The 14,285-nt window shown below is 34.6% G+C and overlaps 1 protein-coding gene across 8 annotated transcripts in view; it reads right to left on the reverse strand.

The window, feature by feature from the left end:
• Positions 1–14,285, reverse strand: part of GAS7 (growth arrest specific 7) — a 271,230-nt gene that overhangs the window by 26,905 nt on the left and 230,040 nt on the right. For all 8 annotated transcript variants that reach the window (XM_074225105.1, XM_074225106.1, XM_074225112.1 and 5 more), the window contains one exon: positions 6,906–6,995. In XM_074225105.1, coding sequence (XP_074081206.1) covers positions 6,906–6,995 — 90 coding nt within the window. The remainder of the gene's footprint in view (positions 1–6,905; positions 6,996–14,285) is intronic.

Raw genomic sequence — 14,285 nt, forward strand, 5'->3', positions numbered from 1 at the left:
TTCTGAAGAGAAATTTGGAATTATGCCCAAAGGGCAACAAAAATGTGCATACCCTTTGATCCATCAATACCACTACTGGGTCTATACCCTGAAGAGATTATGAAAAAGGGTAAAAACATTACTAGTACAAAAATATTCATAGTGGCCCTGTTTGTGATGGCAAAGAATTGGAAATTGGATAATTGTCCTTCAATTGGGGAATGGCTTAACAAACTGTGGTATATGTATGTCATAGAACACTATTATTCTATTAGAAACCAGGAGGGATGGGAATTCAGGGAAGCCTGGAGGGATTTGCATGAACTGATGCTGAGCGAGATGAGCAAAACCAGAAAAACTTTGTATGCCCTAATAGTAACATGGGAGTGATGACCAACCTTGATAGACTTGCTCATTCCATCAGTGACACAATCAGGGACAATTTGGGGGTATCTGCGATGGAGAATACCATCTGTATCCAGAGAAAGAATTGTGGAGTTTGAACAAAGAACAAAGATGGGGGGAAACACCTGTTATCTTTTTATATAATTCTGCTATCTCTTATATTTTATTTTTTCCTTAAGGATATGATTTCTCTCTCATAAAATTCAACTTAGATCAATGTATACAATGGAAACAATGTAAAGACTAACAGACTGCCTTCTGTGGGGGGAATTGTAAAACTCAAAATAAATAAAATCTTAAAGAAAAAATAAATTATTATGTAAATAATTGGGAAAAAAGATTTATACCACCTCAATTTATTATCCAAATCAAATCCTGATGGCTGTGATCTATTGACACTTAACTTCCTTCTACAATTCAGTCTTTTATTGTTGCTCATCTCCTGCCATCCTACTAGGAAACCTCAAATTAAATAGTGGTACTTTTGTATATTCCTAAACTCCCCAGGTTCTTCAATCTGCTCAAGTGCCTCAACCTACTCTACTCTACTTCACCTACACACAGATATCCTCAATCTTGTTGCCACCCACAAATGTTCCACTTTTATTTTCATAACTCTGAAATTCCTTTGTCTGAAAATGGGCATTTTTTATTATTCCAAATTTCTTTAGGCATTATGATCCTCAATACTGTTTTTCATCTTCTTGGAGTTCTTAACTGTCTTTAAGTCCTCTCTTTTGTTTTTTTTTCCCTCCAGGTTATTAGCCTGGCATTGTCTTCAATCCCCATTCTTCCCTATCCTGACTGTTTAATATACCAATTTAATTCTTTTACTCTTTAATTCCTCATTCAATCCCAAACCTGAATTATACCTACCATCTTATTACCTACACTCTTATACATATATATATTATATATACACACACACACATATATATATATATATATAATATATATCTATATATAATACTGAACAATACTGGAAAAGATCAAAAAACCTTTTCCCTAGGTCCATTAAAAGTTATGTTATCTAATCTCAACTGAGTTTTTTTTACTGTAAGAAGACAAATATTCATCTCTCTTCTAATAAATTCATTACTCTCTCCAGAGTGATTATCCTAAACTTTTTCAACTCTCCTCAAGCTCCTCAACAGCATTCCTTTTTCTAACATTCATAGCTGAGAACCTTCTCTCATACTTAACTGGAAAAATTCCTCAATTTCTCTAATAACTCCCCCATTCTCTTTTCTTATATTCTCTTTCTTTGCTTTATCCATTCCTGGTTTAGGCTTTAGGACTAAATACAAAAAGAATATGACAGAGTGCTTTCTTTATCAATAGTTAAGAATAATATTATGAACTGTATTTTTTTAAATGTGATAAAATTCTCCTAGTAATCTTCCAAGATGAGGAAATAGCTTTTTGGCACTTCTTTTATAACTAAATCCATTTCCTTTTCTAAAATTGAGCAATTTAATATCTAACAGAATATCAAATAGAAATATCAAGTTATCTTTATTTGATGTTGCTAGTTTCATTATTTTTTGATTTTATGGTAATTCTTTTTTCTTTTGTGATCTCTTTTGCTGGCATGCATAAAGAACCTGATTATATTTGTATCCTCTAGTTTGATGTGATTTTTTCTTTTTCATTTGTTGAATGAATAGACTCTTTTGTTTCCTAATCAGGTTGGTTAAAATTTGGTCAAGTATTTTTAAAGAATCAATTTTTAGTTTTGTTTATCATTTCTTCAGTCTTTGGTTTCTAATTTATTCATCCTATAAATTTAAAGATAAAATCCTTTTATGCTTATTGAACTAGTATATTAAAATACATAATTAATCCTTTCTTTTGTCAATATATTGCTAAATATAAAAAAAAAGCTTTTAGTAAACATTTACTATGTGCCAGGCTGCTTTTTTTGAAAGATTTTATTTAATTTGAATTTTACAATTTTCCCCCCTAATCTTGCTTCCCTCCCTCCACCCCACCCACCCCACAGAGGGAAGTTTGTTATTCTTGAAATTGTTTCCATGGTATACATTGATCTAAGTTGAATTTGATGAGAGAGAAATCATATCCTTAAGGAAGAAACATAAAGTATGAGATTTAGCAGAATTACCTAATAAGATAACATTTTTTAAAAATTAAAGGTAAAGGGGTGGCAAGGTGGTGCAGTAGATAGAGCACTGACCCTGGAGTAAGGTGTACCTGAGTTCAAATCCAGCCTCAGACACCTAATAATTATCTAGCTGTGCGGCCTTGGGCAAGCCACTTAACCCCATTGCCTTGCAAAAAAATTAATAAAAAAATAAAATTAAAGGTAATAGTCTTTGGTCTTTGTTCAAACTCTGCAATTCTTTCTCAGGATATAGATGGTATTCTCCATCGCAGATATCCCAAAATTGTGCCTGATTGTTGCACTGATGGAATGAGCAAGTCCATTAAGGTTGAACATTACTCCCTTGTTGCTACTAGGGTGTACGATGGTTTTCTGGTTCTGCTCATCTCACTTAGCATCAGTTCATGAAAATCCTTCTAGGATTCCCTGAATTCCCATCCCTCTTGGTTTCTAATTGAACAATAGTGTTCCATCACACACATACATATATACCACAATTTATTAAGCCATTCCCCAGTTGATGGACATTCATTCAATTTCCAGTTCTTTGCCACCACAAACAGGACTGCTACGAATATTTTTGTACATGTGATGTTTTTACCCTTTTTCATAATCTCTTCAGGGTATAGACCCAGTAGTGGTATTGCTGGATCAAAGGGTATGCACATTTTTGTTGCCCTTTGGACATAGTTCCAAATTTCTCTCCAGAAAGGTTAGATGAGTTTACAGCTCCACCAGCAATGTATTAGTGTCCCAGATTTCCCACATCCCTTCCAAAATTGATCATTGTCTTTTCTGGTCATATTGGCCAGTCTGAGAGGTGTGACGTGCTTTAATTTGCATTTCTCTAATAATTAGTGATTTAGAGCAATTTTTCATATGACTATGGATCTCTTTGATTTCCTCATCTGTAAGCTGCCTTTGCATATCCTTTGACCATTTGTCAATTGGGGAATGGCTTATTTGTTTTTGAAAATTTGACTCAGTTCTCTGTATATTTTAGTAATGAGTTCTTTGCCAGAAATACTAGTCATAAAAATTGTTTCCCAATTTACCACATTTCTTTTGATCTTGGTTACAGTGGTTTTGCTGTGCAAAAGCTTTTTAATTTAATGTAATCAAAATTATCTAGTTTGTTTTTTAATGATGTTCTCCATCTCTTCTTTGGTCATAAATTGTTTCCCTTTCCATAGATCTGACATGTAAACTATTCCTTGATCTCCTAGCTTGCTTATAGTATTGTTTTTTATGTCTAGATCCTATATCCATTTTGATCTTATCTTGGTATAGGGTGTGAGGTGTTGGTCATTAAAAAGTCAAGAATCTCCAGGGATTTAATGAAAAAAAGTGCAAAAGAAGGGGGCTTAGCCCTACCAGATCTAAAATTATATTATAAAGCATCAACCATCAAAACTGTCTGGTAATTGGCTAAGGAATAGAGTGGTGGATCAGTGGAATAGGCTAGGTACAGTAGCAGGAAATGATTATAGTAATCTGCTGTTTGATAAACACAGAGTCCAGCTATTGGGATAAAAACTCTTCGATAAAAACTGTTGGGAAAATTGGAAGTTAGCAGGCTGTGTTTTTAACATAATGAACAATTTTAGAGATAATTTTTTCTCTTAGGAATGTGTTAGTTTCATCCCAAAAATTCTGGCATGCTGTCTTAATGTCTTTCACATAATAATTATTTATTTCTGTAATTTTTTTATTTGACTGATTTATAATTTGAGTTTTCATCATTAAGGCTTCATTTAGGTTGTTGTCTTTTTATTTGTCTCTGAATTGATTACTGTTATTATTTTTTTATGATCTATAAAGAATGTGGGTAGTATTTTTGCCTTTTTACATTTGTCTGCAATTTCTCTGTAGACTCCAAAAAAATCAATGTTGTGCTAAGAAATACATAAATGCAATGTACCTTTTCTTAACAATGCTGGGACTCAAGAGAATTCAGAGACTTCTGTTTTTTGTTTTTGCAAGGCAATGGGGTTAAGTGACTTGTCCAAGGTCACATAGCTAGGTAATCATAAAGTATCTGAGTCCAGATATGAACTCAGGTCCTTCTGACTCCAGGGCCAGGGCACTGTTCACTGGGGCCACCTAGCTGCCCCTCAGAAGGACTTATGACAAAGAATAGTATTCATCCCAAAGACAGAGCTAATGGTGTCTGAATACTGTTTAAAGCATACTTTTTAAAACAATTTATTTTCCTTTGACTATTGTGGTAATGCTTTTTCATTACTGTACAGTTTTACCCTATATCAAATAACTTGCTTTCTTGGTAAGGGGGAAGGGATGGGAAGACAGGAGAGAATTCATGAACTCAAATGCAACTGAGGGAAAAATAAAATAAAACACAAAATACAAAAAAAGAAAAAAGAAAAAAGAAAAAAAGAAAATTTAAGGCAACTTAATTTTCTAACTTTTCCCCCCAATTTTACATTTTTCTTTTTATTATCTTCATAACATTCATCCAATTTAAAGAGAATATTAAAGTTTTCAGCAGTTGTATTACAATCAGTGTCTTTTGGCAATTCAATATTTTTCCTCTTATGAATTTATGGGTTATGATATTTGGAACACCTAAGTTTAAGACTGATATTGATTCATTGGCCTTTTGATTTTTGATGTCCTTCTGAAGTCTTTTTGAAGTTCTTCTGAGAACTCGTTTTAGGGCTTGTGACTATTTGATATTACTATTTGGAGAGGGATTATTTTAGGTTTGTGTTTCTATCTTCCTCTGAATATGAACCCACTCTTCATTTACAAAACAGTAGCTTTCTACTATATGTGGCATACTGTAGTAGCTATTTCCTCTGATTATTCATTTTAATTTTAATGTTATCAATTTATTACCCAGTGTCATTGGATTAGAGTATGGAGAGGGGTGTTAAGGGAAAAAGATTAGAAAGGTAGGAAGTAGTCATGTTATGGATAGCTTTAAATACAGTTTTATTACTTGCTTTGATAAATCCTTGTTGGCCATCTGTGATTATCATTTGAGTAGCAAGCATTTGGGGGAGGAAATTTAAGTTATATGAGTAATCTAACTCTTTTCTTTCCAGCATAGAATGGGAATACTTGCTATAATGAACCAACAGGGATATTGACTTTGATCCTGAATCTCTAAAAGACTACTTGGGTTAAAGATAAAAATAAGTGTTATTTATCCTGTAGAATTGTAATTCTCATTGCTTTGATGAGAGTTCTTAAGTCTTTCAGTTTTTTCTGTTATTACAATGGTATTGTTATTGTCCTTCCTTCTTGTAAAGTTATTAAAACATCATGAAACTAGTATAATATTCCTTTTGGAAATAGGAAAGTAAAGAAGTGAGATCCCAAACATGGCCTTCTCTAGGCTCTGACAAAAATTTGAAATTATAATAGATATATAGCTAAAAAGATACCTGCAATCAACCAAGGCCTCTATTATTTAGTTCATACTCTTACAGTAAATCTGAAGTATAGAAGAAAACATTTCTTGGGTGACAGCACTAGGAATGGAGGTTGGAAGAGGATCAAGACAGGTCCTATAGAATAGGAATATAGAAACACTAGAACTGAGCTCTGAAGAAAGCATAGGATTCAGTGAAGTAGAAGTGAGAAGGTAGTACATTGTAGGCAGAGGTCATAGGCTATGTAAAGCCACAGATGAAAGATGGAATGTCTTGTACAAGGAATGGCCAATCCCAGGTATACTTCATACTCTACTCAAGGCATATGCTTGCCACCAATCACTTGATATCACTAGATCACCAGAAACCATACTCTTGGATTCTTAATTCATTAAAATTTGGAACTACCATTCTGGAATCCCCTGTCTTGATTGGTGAGTTTGTGAGTACAAATTTACATGATCCACTATTTCCTGCCTGATCTGGTTATTCTTTATGTCTGTTGACATCATGATTCCATTCACTCTACCTTCTTTATTCACACAACTTTGCTTCTTCCCTCTGGCTCCCCTCTCCCCCCCACACACACTTAGATTTCTTCCTCCAAGATTTATAATCAAAACAATATTGTCACAGATATTAGAAAGGACATTGCCAATTATCTTCCCTATGCTTCCTTAACTCTATCTCTAAGAACACTAATTTGATCAATACTATCATTCCTAGAAATTCATGACTACAATTATTATTTCCTCTTACTTTCCATTCAAAAAAAGCTCTTCTGTTATTACAAAAATAACCAGGTCAGATTTGAATGATTTTTCTCTATTAAAATATAAGCTCTTTGAAGGCAAGAATTATTTTGCTTGTTTATATTTGTAAACCTAGCTGCATAGTACAGAATAAGCAGTTAATAAATGTTTTTCTTTCATTCATTCATTCATTTATTTGTTCCTGGGAATGAATGTCCCTTTGGACAGAGTGAAGCTTAAGTGACTTACCCAGAAGTAATCACAGTAGCTCCATTCAGTGGGCTTCAGCAGTTGCTGTTCTGGCATTGTATCAGGATGTGGAAAAGTCACACAATTTATCTGAAAAGGAAAATGAAACAACAGCTTTACCAGATGTTGAGAGAAATTGAGAAAATCATGCAACTCTAGAGAGACTTCCTAACACTCTTTGCAAAATCATGCTAATAAAACTGAGAAAAATGACAAAAAGGGAAAAAATCAATGTCAGAGATGTTGCAGTTATGTGATTATCTATTTTGGAAAGTAATTGAATTTTGCTTTAAAAGAAGCTAAAATGGGGGCAGCTAGGTGGTGCAATGGATAGAGCAATGGCCCTGGAGTCAGGAGTACCTGAGTTCAAATCTGGCCTCAGACCCTTAATAATTACCTCACTGTGTGGCCTTGGGCAAGCCACTTAACCCCATTGCCTTGTAAAAACTAAAAAAACCAAAACAAACAAACAAAAAGCTAAAAATAAAAAAGAAGCTAAAGTAAGGGCTGTGAGACCTTGGACAAGTCACTCAAAAATCATAATAGGACTATATTCAATACAGAATTAAAATAGACAAGTCCCATATTCACCAACATAGTCAAAACTATATTTCTATGTGCTTATTAAAAAAAGGAATCAAAAAGATTGAATAGAATGACAAATATGGTAATTTGTTATAAGAAACAATGAATATAAAAACCATGGAGAAGCATCAGAAGAGGGGAAAGGAAGATGCCTACTAAAATGCTTAGCATTTTACCTATATCTCAATTAATACAACAAGTTTGTGAGGAAAGTGTTATTATTATCCACATTTTACAGTTGAAGAAACTGAGGCATAGAGGTGCTAAATGATTTGCCCAGCATCACACAAATTTGAGAGTAATAGGTTTTATATATATATATATGTATATATATATATACATATATATATATATATAGTGCTTACTATGTGCTTGTCACTATGCTGAGTACTTTACAATTATTATCTCATTTGATCTTCATAACAACTCTGAGAAATAGGTGGCATCATGATCCCCATATTACAAGTAAAAAATTGGGGGTAGTCAGAAGTTAAGTGCTTTACCTGGGTCACACAGCTGTTACATATAGGAGGTCAAATTTGAAGGAAGACCTTCCTGACCACAGAAACAGTAGTACCACCTCGCTGCCTCAAGACAACATGACAATGCAGAATGAAATAATCAAAACCAGGAAAATAAATAAAATAAATGTGTGTAAAAATATAGATAGATAATGTATGCTGTGCACTTGTACACACACACACACACACACACAACACACACAACACACACAGAATAATAATGTAAAAAGGAAAGAAAAAGAAACTAGATACTGTTTATAATTGTAAAATTTTGCTTTGGAAAAGATTTGAGAAAGTGTACTTCCATCTCTTTGTAGAGGTGGAGAACTATGCAAGTGGAAAATGGCATAAATTATCAGATATGATCAAGAGGTTGATTATCTTTTGCTAGACTGCTTTGTTTTTCTTCTACTTTTAGCCCTATTTGAAATGAAGGCTAGATGAGAAGGTGAAGAAAGAAATACATGGAAATAAAGGTGATAGAAAAATTAAATAGATCAATAAAAATAAGATTAAAAATATCTTGGTAAATACAGGATAAATTTAAATCTATCAGTGAAACAGTATTGAAATCATAAGCATCAAAAGAATCATATATAAAAGAGATTTGAGTCACAGCTTTTTGACCTTCACTTTTCTAGGATATTTCCCTACAATGACCATTATCTCATTTGGGCACAGAAAATTACCCCCAAAATTTACATTTGATTTCCTAAATCTGGATTATAATTAATGTTACTAGAAAATCAAAAATTAAAATCAGTTAATGATGGAAACAAGCCTTAGGGCCTCTGAGATACAAAGCAATATAGGAATGAGATAAAGCAAAATTCAGGTTTCTAGATGATAAGGGACCCTAGTTTTAACATGTACCCAATTCTAGGCATGGATGACAGGATTTGGGTACATGTTAAAACTTATTGAATCAATCAAAAAACATTTATTAAGAATCTAATTGGGAGTTCTTCTTCTCTGTCATCAGAGTAGAACTTCCTGGTGGCATAATTCAGAACATTTTTGGAAGAGAATCAACAGGACCATTTTATGGGAGTGATTGACATGAAGAATGGTAATAGATATCCCCTTGACATCTGGAAGCACCATGATTCTGCTAAGGATTGTCTGCATCCTCATGGGGAGATGATGAATGGCCAAATGTTGCAGCTTAATGTATACCCAAAGGAATAAGGCATGCAGAGGATGTCCCAAAGCTTCAGCTTCCTGGCTCACTACCAAAGTCACACTCAAATGTCCTGCATTTCTTCTCCCTTTGGAGTTTTTAATTAGGTTCTTCACTATTTTAAAATCTGAGTTCAAATTGCTCCAGAATGGTCTTTATCTTTTCTTCTTGGGTAGGTTTCTTTCCTTTCTAAGATGTCTCAAAGCTCTTTGTATTTTTCCAAAACACATATAAAAATTATTTTTTCATTTGTTTTACCATCCCTACTTGTGCTGGAACCACATCATATTTACACAAGGCTTACAAAATGGCTAATAAACATTTTAAACCTGTTTTCTTCTTCCTTGCTTAGGAAAGAACAAGTATTTACTATGTACCAGGCATTTTGGGGGGGTGTACAATTGGGGTCCTTGCTCAGGGTCACAAAGCTACTAAATGTCTGAACCCAGATTTGAAGTCAAGTCCTCCTGAATGCAGGGCCAGAACTTTATCCACTGTACCACCTAGCCCTCCCCCCACATATTGTTTTTCATATATTATATCATTTTATTTCACAAAAATTCTGGAAGGCTGACTGATACTGTTATTATCCTCAATTTATATTTGAGGCAGACAGAGATTAAGCTACTTATCCAGATCCTTGAAGGAAGACTGAGCTATCAGGAGACAGAGATAAGAAGGGAAATATTTCTTGGTAAGGGAGATAGCCAGTGAAAATGAGAGAAGATAAGTGTGACTTACTCAAGAAAAAGCAAAGCCACCAATATGGCCAGATGGAGTAGATTAGGGAGGAGGTAGGGTGTAAGAAGATTGGAAAAGTGTGTGTTTATGAGCAGGTTATAAATGGGCTTGGATGCCAAACAGAAAATTTTATGTTTGAATAATAATGGAAGGTTACATACATATATCTAAGCTGTATAGGGCACCTTAAAAATAAACCTGATGATGATGATGTATTACATATAGAATTATTATCAAAAAAATTTAGAAAAGCAGAAATAAACATCATTTCCTTATTAAAATGCAATAAATTCAATAAATGATTCTTAAAAGTAAGAATTAAAAATACAGAGTAAGAATTTTAAAGAATAATGAGTCATAGAATGAATTATAGAAACAAAAAATATTTCAAGGAAAATGATAGCAACAAAACAAAAATGAAACTTATGGGATGTATCTAAAGCAGTTCTTAGGGAAATGTATCATCTCTAAATACTTTAATCAACAAAAGAAAGATAAAAAGATGAACAGGACATGGTTTCTATTTTTTTAAAGATATCTTCAATAGCAGTAATTATTAGAACTTGTTTTGAAAATTGTGGGAACCAGGGTAACAGAGATCAAAAGAGCTCTGAGAATGGAATGGGGTGGGGCTTGGTTTGGAAATGGTGAGGCCTGGACCAGGTGGAACATATAAAAAAAGATTTTATGGGTTAAGGGTATCACTGTCCCATCATTTCTAGGGCCAACAGAAACCATCACTCTGGCCTGATGCCACCAGAGATATCAGTCAACTTTGAAAATATGCAGAACACCATTATAATGAATATTTGTAAAGAGTTTCATGGGACACCTCAGTGGCACAGTGACATTGAGCATGAAGTCAGGAAATCAATCTGGCTTTATACACTTCCTAGCTGTGTGACCCTGGGCAAGTCACTTAAGCATGTTTGTCTCAGTTTCCCCATCTATAAAATGAGCTGGAGAAGGAAATGGTAAACCATTTCAATATTGTTACCAAGAAAACTGCACATGGGGTCATGAAGAAGAGGATATAACTGAAAAACTACTGAGCAACAGCAATAATTTGCATATGCTGTATTCACTTTATCTCATCTGATTCTCACAACAACCTTGTGAGGTAGATACTGTTATTACCCTCATTATATAGACAAGGAAACTGAAACGAAAGAAGTTTAAATTACTTACCCAGAATCATGTGTGGGACAAATGTAACCACTTAAATAAATTTTAGAGATTTCTCAAGATAAGAAGAGAAAAAGCTTTATTCGATTCTCAAAAAGCAGATTCCATTCACCCTTAAAGATGGAGAATGAGGCAAAGGGACAAAAGACCCCAAAGATCATATATCCTAAAGCGATCCTCCCCACCCCGACCCATCCTCATCAGTGAGGAATGTGGTCTTCACAATCTAAGCATGTAAGCTAATCTAAAGGAAAAAAGCATATAATTCAAACAGAGACAGGATTATCCCTCCAGCCCCAGGAAAGTCCAGACTTCAACAGATTAGACAGGGTCAGTTGACTCTACATTTCGGTCATGATACCCCAGAAGATGCTTGTCAAGGGGAGGATATATAGAAGAGAGATATATAGTACACAGTTCAACTATTTCTAATCTCTAATATTCTAGTGAAGAAATCTCAGGCCTTATCCCACTCAATCACATTACTAGCAAGTGTCTGAGGTCAAATGTATTTGGTCTTCCTTACTCCAAGTCCAGTATATGCTTATTCACTGTCACCTTTCTTATTCACTATGCCACCTAGATGCCTAAAGAGAGCTAAATCTGAAAGATTTCTTGCTCCCAAAGACAGTTAATTTTCTCAGTGGACTGAGAATCTGTCATTTTTAAACAGGCAGAGTTCTTTCATCACCTTGTGGCTATGCCTGGGAACTATACTTTTCAAAATTTCCTTTATTCTAGAAAGATGCACAAAAACCTCTATTCCTTCTCTTCATTCATTTCACTTTTTCTCCAATTATCTCTCCCTTGATCTCAATCTCAGAAAAAAGGAATAATGCTGCCATACCATTTTCACACGAAAAAGTATTCTATTAAATTAGTTAAACTTGGCTATCAATAGCAATTAGGAAGAACAGACATTTAATCATTAGCAAAGCCTCTCTTGTTCCATCAAAGTCACAATCACTAGGGGGGCAACTAGGTGGTGCAGTGGATAGAGTACTGACCCTGGAGTCAGAAGTACAGAGTTCAAATTCGGCCTCAAACACTTAATAATTACCCAGCTGTGTGGCCTTGGGCAAGCCACTTAACCCCATTGCCTTGCAAAGAAAAAAGTCACCATCACTCATCTGTAGGGTGGGAATTGGCTGGGAGAAAAATTAAGTTTGGACTGGAACATAGGCTTTTTTCCTCCATGATAGAATACCTGAACCTGGGACATGTTCAGAACAATTCCATGCATAATCTCTAATTTTTCATAGAATTTTTTTGAATGAGAAAAGGCACTTTTTTCATTTAAAATAATCTGTACTTTAAGAGAAATTCTCTCTCCAACATTCCTAACAAATGGTCATTCAATTCCTAATTGAATATCTACAGTGATTAGAAACTAATTCCTGAAATGATAATGAAAACATAATCCCAATCCTAGGAAAGTGAATCCTATTTGTAGATAACTCCAATTATTAGGATGTCTGCTTTTTTTTTATGAAACTAAACCTGCTTCTTTACACTTTCAAACTACTGATCCTGACTTATGGGAATGAAGACAAATCTAATGCCTCTTCCAAAATGATATCCTTTCAAATATTTTTCTTTCTTTTCCATGGTTTTATGCAGGGTAGAAAGGAAATGGGAAAAAATAAATATTTGTAAAAATTAACTAATTAATTTTAAGTGAGTTTTTAGTGCTCTGAACAAGGCTACCTAGGACTCTCTCTGGCCAGCTCCAAATTACATGGGTGCTCTTCCATTTTAAATTTTGCCACCTTTGTCCAACATCAACTCCCATCACAGTTTTGTAACACTAACTCCATTATGGGTGTTGTCATTCCCTATTTCAATTTAAGATGTGTAAGGACTTCACCTATATTTGTCTTGCCATTGTTTTCTAGAGTGCCTGGCAGTAGTCGGCCCTTAATAACTGCTCATTCATTCATTTAATTCTATTTTTAAAATGACTGTTCTTTCTTGTCATCAGAAAAATTGAAAAATCTTTTCAGAACATTTCCCTGCCCCCCAGTCTAGTTTTCTGCAGCAGATTTCAACATAGCACTGTGCTTCCCCAAAAGCTCTCCCACTGCCATCCTAGTGCTCAGAAGCAGCCAGGAATCAGAAGGAGTTCCCTTTGGTAGTATTTCCCCTAAGAGCAATGTCTCTCAAATGAGAAAGGGTTTACAGAAGAATAATCAATAGTCACAACAACTGCAAATCATTGGCAGGTGGAATTACTGACCTACTTTCAGAGTACATGAATATAGCTTTGTTGTTGTTGTTGTTGTTGTTTAGGTTTTTGCAAGGCAAATGGGGTTAAGTGGCTTGCCCAAGGCCACACAGCTAAGTAATCATTAAGTGTCTGAGACTGGATTTGAACCCAGGTACTCCTGACTCCAGGACCGGTGCTTTATCCACTACGCCACCTAGCCGCCCCTATGAATATAGCTTTTTGACATTGCTGAGGCTAACATTTATTGTCTGAACTGGACTTCTGTCCATGGCAAAATAATCCATCCCTATTTAGAGAGACGAGATGGAAATAAGGTTATAGAATGGGTGTATGCTGAGAAAAGGAAGTATAGAGCAGGGGTGGGGAACCTTTTTTCTACCCAAGAACATTTGTGTATTTGTAATATCATTCACAGGCTATATTTTCTCAAACATTTAATTTATTCACCCTAAAAAGCTTCAAGATTTATTTAATTGCAAGTCCTGCCTGTGGTTGCTGTGGGTCTGTGGATTGGAGGTTCACCATTCCTGGTGTAGAGGATGTTTCAAGAGCCCATAATAGATAGTTGGGCTTACCACCTGAAGTCTGCTCTGCTCCATGGTCACTTAACTCAGCTCACTCTGTATCTTTTCACCAAAAGGCACCCTTGCTATCACAGACCTTTATTCTATTTTCAAGAGGAAAAATAACTTATAAATACAACCATGTTACAGTAGAAATGGCAATTCAGTTTGGAGTCAGAAAACCTTGATTTAAGTCTCAACTCTGTTGCTTATTATTAAATTTAATTCATGTGTTTCACTCTCTGGTCCTCAGTTTCTTCATCTGAAAAATTAGGGGATTAGATTAAATAATATTGAAAGTCCCCACTAGCTAAGAAGATACCACAAATCCTATGATTCTTTATAATTTAGCCAAGGGAAGGAATGTAGAATTTAACT

The sequence above is a fragment of the Macrotis lagotis genome, chromosome 2 (assembly GCF_037893015.1).
Source record: "Macrotis lagotis isolate mMagLag1 chromosome 2, bilby.v1.9.chrom.fasta, whole genome shotgun sequence".
Taxonomy (NCBI): Eukaryota; Metazoa; Chordata; class Mammalia; order Peramelemorphia; family Peramelidae; genus Macrotis; species Macrotis lagotis.